At 41.8% G+C, this 12,378-nt stretch overlaps 1 protein-coding gene across 18 annotated transcripts in view; it reads right to left on the minus strand.

The window, feature by feature from the left end:
- Positions 1-12,378, minus strand: part of BCL2L13 (BCL2 like 13) — a 231,199-nt gene that overhangs the window by 132,226 nt on the left and 86,595 nt on the right. For 17 of the 18 annotated variants that reach the window (XR_004966422.1, XR_004966421.1, XR_004966423.1 and 14 more), the window contains one exon: positions 10,416-10,563. Coding sequence is in view for 14 of the 18 variants with exons in the window: in XM_036301930.1 (XP_036157823.1) it covers positions 10,416-10,563 (148 nt within the window). In the remaining 4 variants the exon portion in view is untranslated. Of the gene's footprint in view, positions 1-10,415; positions 10,564-12,378 lie in introns of those variants that run through there. The other variant, XM_036301923.1, reaches the window with a different exon arrangement.

Raw genomic sequence — 12,378 nt, forward strand, 5'->3', positions numbered from 1 at the left:
GAGACTATCCCAAATCCACATAGCTGGCAAGAGCAATGCAGGAATTTATACTCAATTAGATATGGCCCTAAAGGCCACACTATTTTAACTTAGGATTTTGACACATGACATGATAAAGTCTAGATGCCACATGTAGCTAACAAGCACTTGACATGTGGCTAGTGATGTGCTGAAAGTGTAAATACACACCAGATTTCAAAAAAAAAAAAAGAATGTAAAGTATCTCATTAATAAGTCATTATATGGAATATATATTAAAACTACCTTTTAATATATTACATTAATTAAAATGTTATTTAAAATCATAATTAAATTTTTATATGGCTGCAAAAAATTGTAATTACATACATGTGACTTTCATTATCTCTATTGGAAAGTGCTGGTCTAGGTATTTCAGAATAATGGTTATGATGACATGGGTATCATTCTTTTATACAAGTCAAAATAAAATCAATACTACAGTGATGCTGAGATACCAGGGGTGACCTTTTTAATAAGATTTTATATAACCAATTTCACCCCAATAAATTTAATTTAAAAAATATATATGTTATATACTACCTTCCTGATATATTCCCATCCAAATGAGCTTAGTATTTTTTTTTTAGAAAACTTGTACTAAATACTACGTGTTTGTAAATCCTAAACTTCAGCAGATACTATACAGTCTACCTACCTATATTCTCCCTGAAGCTTTACTTGTGTATATCAGCCCCTTCACTTCCTTTCCTGAACTGTTTGATGCTACTGTGGGTCACAGTAGATCTTATTGGTAGTTTGTCTATCAGGCTAAAATAGCATCCTTCAGAATGAAATGATTTGAAACATATGTACACACATATATGCACATTAACAATCCAGCAGATTAAAACAATCAAAGGACATCTAATACATAGAAAAGTGTAGCAGAAAAACCAGCCCTTTCTGATGAGCTACTTGAAAACAGAACAAGAAAGAAAACAGAGGGTGGGTGGTATCTTCCACCTTAAAAAATACTGCCATGAACCTATATAATAATTCTAGTTCATGCTCGGCAGGTGTGGCTCAGTGGTTGGTTGACCCATGAACCAAAAGATCACCAATATGATTCCCAGTCAGGGCACATGCACGGGGTGTGAGCTTGAAACCCAGTGAAGGGTGTACAGGAGGCAGCCCATCAACGATGTTTCTCTCTCATCAATGTTTCTATCTATCCCTCTCCCTCTTCTCTCTCTAAAAATGAATAAAAACGTATTTTTTTAAAATGTTTTAAGTAATTCTAGCTCTAGCCAGTCTTGCTCAGGGAACAGAGCATTGGCCCATGGACTAAAGGGTCCCAGGTTCGATTCTGGTCAAGGGCACGTACCTCAGTTGCAGACGCCATCCCAGCCCTGCGGAGTGCGTGCAGGAAGCAATCATCAATGTGTCTCTCTCACATCAATGTTTCTCTCTCTGTCTCTCTTCCTCCCTTCTACTCTCTCCAAAAATCAATGGAGAAATATCCTCAGATGAGGATCAACAACAAAAAATAATTCTAGTTCATCATCAGATAGTTATTTTTAAGGTATTAGTAATAGCACTTAACAACTTTCAAAAGCATTTCTGATAATCACACATATTTTTTTCAAAATTGGCTAAAATCTACTAGAACATTTCTTCTTGACTGCTAAAACAGGATATATGTTGAGTTCAATTCCTTAAAAAATAAAAGACCTCTACTTTAATATTTGCCATTTGAAAATTACATCAGATATCCTTTAGATTCTATAAAGGAAACATCTTAACATGTCTTAAAAGTAAAAATATTTATCTTTGAGTAGAAGAAAAATACTGAAAATAAACACACTAAAGAAAAAATGAGATTTCTGAAAAAAAATTTTATTCGAATAGGTGTCTAACCACCAGAGATACCAATTTCAAAAATAATTATATTAGTATTCAGAGTCTAGAGAAAAATAAATAAATAATATTCATCAAAAATAAGATTTTTTAAAAATATCACTTACATTGCAGTGAGAAAATATCAATTTTTCTTATACACTATGAAAAGGACTCCAAAAACAATACTTTTTCAAAAACCTATATAATACTGTTCTTTAGAGTGCTCATGATATCCAAGTTAAGTTAAAATTGACAGATGGATAAATTGAGATATAGAGTGAAATGGTTTGATACAAATAGTTTGTATCAAAACCAGAAACAGGGCTGGGCTGATGTGGCTCAGTGGTTGAGTGTCGAACTATGAATCAGGTCACACAGTTCAATTTCCAAACAGGAGGACACATGGCCAGGTTTCAGGTTCGAATTCCAGTAGGAGGATGCAGGAGGCAGCCAATCAATGATTATCTCTCATCATTATGTTTCTATCTCTCTTCCCCTCTCCCTTCCTCTCTGAAATCAATAAAAATATATTTTTTAAAAATAAATTGGAAACAGGGCTCTGGCAGGGTAACTTAGTTGGTTAGAGCATCATTCCAATACACTAGGCTTCAGGTTAGATATCTGGTCAGAGCACATACAAGAAGCAACCAATAAATGCATAAGTAAGTAGAACCATCAATGCTTCCTTCTCTTTCTCTCCCTTCCTCCCTCCCTCCCTAAAAATTATTTTTAAAAATTGGAAACAGAATTTTTTAAAAAATATATTGCCGGGGTCCAACCCCAGCAGGTCCAGGGGTCCCCAAAGGTGTAGACGGAGTCGGCGAAGAAGGAAGGACACGGAGACAGTGTTCAGTTGATCAGCAGCCTAGCCAGGATCTCCAGCCAGGATCTCCAGCCAAGTTCTGGTCTGGATCTCCAGCGAAGTTCTGCTGTTTATTGTCTTGTTACATCCGTATTTATACCAGTTGATTCAATCCTATCAATCTCTATTACAAAGGTTAAGGCGTTTCTTATCTCCATTCCAGGGAGTAAAGATTATGTAGCTTAAGTATGATTGTTTGTAGTTAAAGTGATTAACTACCCACCTGGCACTTAGTTAAGGAGTTTCATCCCCTCCCTAACTTCAGGGAAAAATCCCTGCCTGGGGAAACAACCTTTCTCGGAGAGGTGACCTTGGTTAAAACACACAGCGCTAAGGGGAGCAAACATATTAAGAACAGTATGCTATATACGCCAGGTCCCTTGAAACATATGCTGTGCAGATGTTTCTATCCTGCAGCGACTGTGTCAAGCAGCAAGGATGGGCCGGCTTCCGGAAAATTCCCCCTTTTTTTATTTTTTAAATGATAGCGCATGCAAATCAGTGGCCACCTCTCAGATTGGGCCGTTTAAAACTCGGGAGAAGACTGGCAAGCAATGACAGTGAGCATAACTATAAACATAGTGGATGGAGCACACAAGGAGCCCCATTCCTGTAGAAGGTTGCCGGCCTTTTCAGTCAAGGGATTTCAGCTGTCCTCAAGTTGTTGGTTTGATTGTCTTTGATGGTCTGGCTAGCGGGTGGCATCACTGGCGACAGGCTTCCCGAAGCGTCAGCGAGTTGAAGGGCTGCATCAAAGGGTCCATCAGGGCCGTGGTTGATGGTGGTGTCGATGTCCGAGGAGGAGTAAGCTGTGCCCTCTGGATCCAGCTGATATGGAAAATGGAGGGTAGTAGAAAAAGAAGAGAAAGCAAAAGAACTACAAGGCATGGAAGTGTTTAGAAAAAAGAGGGAGAAGAAAGGGAAGAAGGCAGCATCCTGACACAGCCCTTTCCTTCAGCTTCCCCTTTCCCTGTGGTCCCAGGTAGAAATGGGAAACAAGTCCTGTTGCAGTGAGAGGGCAGCTGCTGTCAGCCAGTCTCTGTCTTTACCTGGGTCCCGATCTGAGCTGGGCATGGGAAGCAGGAAGCAGCCATGGGGACAGGAGACCTTCCTCAGAAGGGCCGAGTGTTCAAGCCCCTGAACCATTGGGGGGGTGAGGATCTGTGCCCCACCTCTGTTGAACCCCAAGTTCTCTCCTACTGGCCCCCGACTGTGCCTGTCTTAGGTTGCCCCACCCTGTGGGGTCTTACCCGTCTTTGACTACCAGCCATCTCTGGGCCAAGTAGGGTGATGTGAGGTTCAGTTCTGTCTCCTTGGTAGCCTATGTCCCTCTGGCCTCCATGCCCAGCAACTGCCTTGGGATCCCCTTGCCTGCTGGCGGGGCCCCAGCACTGATCACATATCTTGGGGAACCCAGGTTTCTTCTCCAGGGAGGGCCCAGCTCACGCTATTGGGTGAGAGACAGATCCATGGTACCAGCCACCATGAGGCTTCAACCTCAGCATGAACAGAGAGCTCAGGCAACAGCTATGGGCAATTGGATTGTAAGAAGAGGGTCCCTCTTGACACAAGGGTAAGAGGGGCCAATACAGGACAAAGGAGAGTCCCAGAACAGGGCTTTCTCAGCCCAGAATGTTAGGCTCTTGGCACAAGACAACTCCATGTATGGGACATATACCAGACACCCCCTTGTCATGGCAGAAAAGGGAGGTGCCCTTCTGGGAACAGTAGGGTAGGGAGATTCTAGAAAAGGCTGTGTTCAGGAAAGAAGGAGAAAGGTCAAAGAACCAGCAAACAAGTAGTTAGATTTTTAAAAAAAGGAAAAAGGAAAGGAGATTTGGGGCAAAGCTGGGACATGTGGAAAGACAAAAAGGAGGCACATGTGATCCTCCCAATGGACAGATTGTTCCAGCTCAGGGCTGCACATCTGCTGCAGACGGGCACTGGTCAGGTGTGCTATGATGAGGCAGAGATGGTGGGCGGTGAAACATAAGGTCGGACTAGATGATCTGGAATCCACACAGGTGAGTCTGCATCCTGTGGAAATATGCAAGCATATCCTCTCCCCCAGGTTAAAAGTACATCAGGTCCCTTCCAGGCTCCTGTAAGCAAGTCTCTCCATTTGACGAGGGCTTTAGGTTTAGTTAAATCAGGGTTCCAATGCCTGTACATTGGGGAATTTCCCTCAGAATCTACATTTAGTATATTAATTACAAATAGAGTATGTTGTAGAACATGATGAGGAGAGGAATATTTAAACTCATTTTCTTGTAATATTTTGTAACAGGAGTAAATCAAACACCGCTGGGGCTATATAATAGAACTCCCATTTGAGATAAGATATCTCTTCCCCATAATGTAAAGGGGATAGTCGTAATTACATAGGGACAGAATGTTCCTGAATGTTGATCTTCATCAGCCCAAGTTAAAATCTGAGAACTCTTTTTTACATTAGATGCCTTGCCTAGTCCTACTAGGGAAGTGGAGGTGGTGTGCTTGGGCCATGAAGAGGGCCAATCCTTCCCTGCTATGCAGGAAACATCTGCTCCTGTATCCAATAGACCTTCAATTGGTTTTCCCTGAATTTGTAAAATTTTTGTAGGTCTAGTAGCATGGATTTCTTGTATCAAAAATGCTGCATCACTAGATCCAAAGCCTCCGGCCCCTCTAGCTTCCTGGGTAACAGCTATCCCTATTTTATGTATTGGTAACAGGATTAATTGGGCAATTCTCTGGTTGGGCTGAATCTGTATAGTTGTGGTGGGTGGGGAAAGTAAAATCTGTATTTCTCCTGTGTAGTCTGCATCAACAACTCCTGGGATGACTAAGATCCCCTGTAACGAGGTGGAGCTCCGTCCTAATATTAAACCTACGGTTCCCTCAGGCAGCGGCCCAGACACTCCTGTAGGAATGGCTGCTACTGGCGAGTCTGGGGTTAGTACTGCATGGGTGGTTGAGTGGAGGTCCAATCCTGCACTGCCTGGGGTTGCCCTGAAGAGGTCACTGACTGATCGAAATTTGCAGAGGGGTTGAAGGTTGATGCCCCTATTATTGCAGGGGCCTGGGGCTGGCCCCTTCTCAAGTTTCCCAATTGAGGTGATGGGATATAACCTCCTTGGGAGCTATTTGTAGAGTTTAAAGGCCGACCATTTTTATGGTATTTTGATCTACATTCCTTTGCCCAATGGAATCCTTTCTGACATCGGGGACAAACGGTTTTTGGAGGATTAATATTATTCCCTAATGTATTTCCAGGCTGTCGAGGAGCTTGCCATCTGGCCTGAGTATTATTATTTTTATTTGGGCATTCTCTGCTAAAGTGCCCAGATAAGCCACAAGAGTAGCAGTTCATATTTCTTTTATTACCTGTAGTATTGCTGGCTTGTCCTATAGCCTGTACATATTGAGGGTATGTCTCCCCTTTGAGAGCTGCAGCTATAGCTACACCCTGTATAAATGCTGGACTTACATCAGCACACTGTTTTATAAAATCATTTATAGTTCCTGTTCTGCGAATCGGCCTTAATAAAGCCTGACAGGTATTATTAGCATTTTCAAAAGCCAGTTGTTTGATTAGGATATCGGCTGCCTCTTTGTTATTGATTACTCTCTTGACTGCCTGCATGAGGCGAGAAAGGAAATCCTGATATGGTTCCTCGACCTTCTGTTTAACCTCTGTAAGGGTGGTGGTTTTTCCTGCTGTATAAGGTAGGGATTTCCAGGCACTTACTGCACAACTGGTTACTTTGGTAAGTGCCTCTGTGGGCATATTCATTTGCTCCTCAGCCGTGTTAAAATCACCTTCTCCTAATATCATGTCTAGGGTTATTCCTTTTCTGGTTTTTTCGCTAGTGGCTACAGCTTTCTTAGCAAGATCTTCATATTCAGTTTTCCATAATAAGTAATCGCCTCCTGAGAGACAGGATTTACAAACCTGTGACCAATCATAAGGAGTCATCCATTTACTGGCTAGGGTTTCTACCAAGGTTTGTGTGTAAGGAGCTAGAGGTCCATATTCAGAGCAGGCCAATTTTAATTCTTTAAGTACTTTGTAAGGTATAGGCTCCAAGGTGGGGTTTCTATTCCCACCAGACTCATTCTCATATGTAACTGGGAAGCAGAGTGAGAATTCAAGATCTCCATTAGCTTCAGCTTCTCTTATCGCCCTTTGAAATTTAGACATGGAGCTCATAGGAGCCACAGGACCTGGTTTAGGCTTCCTTTCTAATTTGGGGAGCCTGTTTTGAATGGGAGGGCCATTCTCCTCTCTACTGACTGGAAAGGACCAACGGTCATGTTTATGATATTTATTCTCCTCCCGATCAGTAGGCATAGCTAAATTGCTTTTAGATTGAGCTGAAGACAATGATGATGTGTCCTCTCTGGGTGGAGCCGAGGGACTATTTAAATTTTGAGAAAGTTCAACCGTTTTTGCCTCTGGTGCCAAGGTGTCACAGATTGAATCCCAGAGGGAAAAGCAACATGGCAGGACCTTCTCAGATTCATGGTGTTTCTTTAATTGCTTTCTACTTCAACCCAAGTTTTTAAATTAACAGTTCCATCCTCTGGAAGCCATTGACATACTTCTTCTATAAAACTTTCTGTCTCACTGGGAAAAACCTCAACTCCAATTCTGCTAGTAAGCATATGCGTTAAAAGATTAATACAGAGTCTTTTTTCTTTAGACTCAGTATGACCCATCTTGTCAATCTAAGTTCTGTACTAACTACCCGCTTACCCTACTTATTCTCTATGGGGGGGGGAGGGTCTGCAGCACCCTACGGTGCAGTCCTATCCGTCCCAAGTACGGGGGGACTTACCTAAGGGAACCCTGTTCGGGCGCCAGATGCCGGGGTCCAACCCCAGCAGGTCCAGGGGTCCCCAAAGGTGTAGACGGAGTCGGCGAAGAAGGAAGGACACGGAGACAGTGTTCAGTTGATCAGCAGCCTAGCCAGGATCTCCAGCCAGGATCTCCAGCCAAGTTCTGGTCTGGATCTCCAGCGAAGTTCTGCTGTTTATTGTCTTGTTACATCCGTATTTATACCAGTTGATTCAATCCTATCAATCTCTATTACAAAGGTTAAGGCGTTTCTTATCTCCATTCCAGGGAGTAAAGATTATGTAGCTTAAGTATGATTGTTTGTAGTTAAAGTGATTAACTACCCACCTGGCACTTAGTTAAGGAGTTTCATCCCCTCCCTAACTTCAGGGAAAAATCCCTGCCTGGGGAAACAACCTTTCTCGGAGAGGTGACCTTGGTTAAAACACACAGCGCTAAGGGGAGCAAACATATTAAGAACAGTATGCTATATACGCCAGGTCCCTTGAAACATATGCTGTGCAGATGTTTCTATCCTGCAGCGACTGTGTCAAGCAGCAAGGATGGGCCGGCTTCCAGCAATATATTTTATTGATTTTTTTACAGAGAGGAAGGGAGAAGGATAGAGAGTTAGAAACATCCATGAGAGAGAAACATCAATCAGCTGCCTCCTGCACACCCCCTACTGGGGATGTGACCGCAACCAAGGTACATGCCGTTGACCAGAATCGAACCTGGGACTCTTCAGTCCACAGGCCGACGCTCTAGCCACTTAGCCAAACTGGTCAGGGCGGATACAGAATTTTTTTGTCTTATATATCTCAGTTATTCTAATCCCAGTCCCAATAGCTTGTACAAGTTTTGTTTGTTTTGGCAAACAAAATTTCTTCAAATCTTACATGAAACATCAATATATAACATATGTGAAAGTATAGCTATTCTGGTTTAAGAGCAGTGGAGAGGCACTAATAAACCCCACCCACTCACCCTGTCCTCACCTCTGCAAGGGCCCAGAAGGCTCCATAGAATACTTTGAAATCCACAGCCATCTCCAAATTTCCTATTGTCTTATTTCCCAACACCTATAATGTTATCTCCTCTCCATATTTATTTATTTTTATTTTTTGTAAATCTTCACCTGAAGATATTTTTTCCATTGATTTTTAGAGAGACTGGAAAGGAGGGAGGGGGAAAGAGAGAGACAAAGAGAAACTTCGATTCGAGAGAGACACAATGATTAGTTGCCTCCCGCACATGCCCCATCTGGGGTCAGGGATCAAACCAACAACCCAGGTATGTGCCCTTAATGGGGAATCAAACCTGCATGGGGCTGACACTCTAACTACTGAGCAAACCAGCCAGGGCTCCATATTTGTTTTTAAACTTTCCTATATATAAGGTTAAGAAGATCCAAATGTAATTTTCATTTCACTGTTTCCTATATATAATTGCATTTTTACATTTGCTCATGTCACCTTAACAAAGTGAATTCTCCTTAAACCCATATTGCTTCCTTCTACTACATGTAACATATAAACTCTGCCTACATGAAAGTAAGGAATTACCTTACTACAACAACACTGTAGCATCTGAATTTTGGCCCTTTTATTATTTACTAGAGGCCTGGTGCACGATATTTGTGCACTCAGGGAGTGAGGATCCCTCAGCCCAGCGTGTGCCCTTTTGCAATCCGGGAGCCCTCGGGGGATGCCCGATTGATGGCTTAGGTGGGGAGCGGGCCTAAGCCACAGTTAGACATCCTTAGCGCTGCCACGGACGTGGGAGAGGCTCCCGTCACTGCTGCTGCACTTGCCAGCCGTCAGCCCAGCTTGTGGCTGAGTGGCACTCCCCATGTGGAAGCACACTGACCACCATGGGGTAGCTGCTGCATTGAGTGTCTGGCCCCTGGAGGTTAGTGCACATCATAGCAACCGGTCATTCTGCCATTTGGTCTATTCGCATATTACCCTTTTATTATATAGGATTTATTTATTTTATATTTTATTGATTTTAACTGAGAAAAAGGGAGAGGGATAAAGAGTTAGAAACATCAATTAGCTGCCTCCTGCATGCCCCCTACTGGAGATTGAGCCTGCAACCAAGGTAAATGCCCTTGACCAGAATCCAATCTGGGACCCTTCAGTCCGTGGGCTGATGCTCTATCCACTAAGCCAAACCGGTTAGGGCTGAATTTTGGCCCTTTTAGAAAAAGAGGCGATGTCATCCTATTTTAGATAGTTGTCAACATTCATTAAAACAAATGTTTTTTTCTAATTCATATCAATTCCTTAATGATTCTCAGCAAAAAATTAGGAAAAATGAATTTTTAAGATGTATAAAAAATGATGTGGTTCTATTTTAATATACTTTCACTATAAACCTCTTGCCTTTAGCTGTAAGGGAGGGAGGGGGAAAGAGAGAGAGAAAATCAGAACCATAGCTAGGAGCTGAGTTCACACTATAAGAATATAGCAGTAGTTCCATGGGCAGATGGTGCAACCCCAAAGTACAGCAACATCTGGGATACCTAAAATACAGATGTAATGTTAATCCCAAAGTACAAGACATAAAACCCGAGCCGTTATATTTGTGTTGGCCACTAGAGAATGGTAGTAAAAGTGGTCAGGACAAATAATATAGCTTGTATTTACTCAGTGAAAGTATTTGCTGAAACCTGATAGCTCAACAAGAAAATACAAATAGTCAAATCCATGTTGATGCAAATATTGTCACTCAAAACACAGAGATGCTTCGGAAAAGCAAGAGAAGAAAGAGTGAAAAAAAGTAAGTGATAAAAGAAGTTACTGTTTATGTAAAACAAAGTCTTAACCAAACCACTGCAGAAGACTACTTAGAGAAGCAATGATAACTCACTGGCTGAGGAGCACTTGCAATGCCTGATGTAGAGGCTCTTTCAGTTCCTGGGACACTCTTTCCCCAAGATGAGCCAAGCAGTCTTCTACTGGGGTAGCAGGGCTGAACACTGGAGACATGTGCTGGTCAAAGCCTATGTTGGTGAAGGCTAAGACAGGGCAAAAGAAAATCTAATTTAATATATATTATCAAAAGTTGTGCTATAAAAGCTCAGGGGATTAAGACAACTGCTACTGAGAATGAGCTAAGTTATAAGTCACCTATAGAGGTCAGAAAATCACTACAGGATATCAATCTTTCCTGGATAGGTCCTACATTTAGAGATTTTTTTAAAGAAAATATGTTTATGGAACATCTTAGGTTCCATAAGAAAAAGACTAAACTGGCCGAAACCGGTTTGGCTCAGTGGATAGAGCGTCGGCCTGCGGACTGAAAGGTCCCGGGTTCGATTCCGGTCAAGGGCATGTACCTTGGTTGCGGGCACATCCCTGGTAGGAGGTGTGCAGGAGGCGGCTGATCGATGTTTCTCTCTCATCGATGTTTCTGACTCTCTATCTCTCTCCCTTCCTCTCTGCAAAAAATCAATAAAATATATTAAAAAAAAAAAAAAAGAAAAAGACTAAACTGAAATGTTAAAATATACAAACCAATTTAGTGCATTATTACAGACCAATGTGATATAAGAATGATATATGAGAGGCAACTGCTAGATCTATCATCCCTCTCTTACTATTTTCCTTTTAAACTTTTGTTTTTGACCTTTATAAATGTAGCACTGTTTTTTAATATATCTTTATTGATTTCAGAGAAGAAAGGAGAGGGAGAGAGATAGAAACATCAATGATGAGAGAGAATCATTGATTGGCTGCCTCCTGTACACCCCTTACTGGGGATTGAGCCTGAAACCTTGACCAGAATCGAACCCAGGACCCTTCAGTCCACAGGTCGATGCTCTATCCACTGAGCCAAACTGACTAGGGCAATATGGCACTTCTTAAACCAGACTCAAATCAGTTTATTCCACTTCAGAAAATGAGTCAATTACTTCCATTCCTTTTTAAAATTGAACTTTTTAACTCCATGAATAAATGTTAAAACTCTGAAGATTATACAAGTAGACAAATTGCACATGGATAAAGAGTCATAGCCTGTTCTCCTCAGCTCAAACCGTCAGCTTCTCATTTGCTTCTTTACTCCATGTTATACTGACTTAGCCATTCTCAAAATGCAGGAAAACAGGCAGAATCATTGTTGTTCCAAGGTACAAACAGGATTCAGGGCACAGAATCCCAGTAAAGTAAGCAGCTTACACCCACTCACAAGAGTTATCAATAATCTCCATGAAGTATTTATTGAATTAATCTAAGGCTTGCTCCTAGAAGGCTGTTAAGTATACTACTTCTTTATTAAGTGTATGAAAGATGCAAATGGCTGCAAAGTACACAAGTATTTTGTTGTCTGAGCAAGCTTGAGGATGCCCAATATAATGATCAGTCTTGGTTAATAAGAGGTTCAATGAGGTGAGTGCAATTAAACCGTTGTTGTTGTTTCTCTTCTTTTGACCTTTTGCCCATTTTACTATGTATAAGTACTGCCACCAGAAGTGGACAAAGACTTAAAATAGAATTGGAACTTTAGTCAGTTAAAAATAGTGGTTGGGGTGTGTCGGAAGTAGCCGATGGATGTTACACTCCCATATCGATGTTTCTCTCTTCTCCCTTCCTCTCTCTAAAAATCAATAAACTACTCTGAAAACAAAAATGTTGGTAAAGACCCTGGCCAGGTGGCTCAGTTGGTTGGAGCATCGTCCTGTACACCAAACGGTTGCAGGTTCGATTTCTGGTCAGGGTGCATACAGAAGGCAACGGAGCGATGTTTCAATCTCCCATCGATGTGTGTGTTTTTTTTCCTCTCTCAATCTCTCTCTCTCTCTTTGTTAAGTATATTTTTATTGATTTCAGAG

This window comes from Myotis myotis, unplaced genomic scaffold, assembly GCF_014108235.1.
Source record: "Myotis myotis isolate mMyoMyo1 unplaced genomic scaffold, mMyoMyo1.p scaffold_m19_p_3, whole genome shotgun sequence".
Taxonomy (NCBI): domain Eukaryota; kingdom Metazoa; phylum Chordata; class Mammalia; order Chiroptera; family Vespertilionidae; genus Myotis; species Myotis myotis.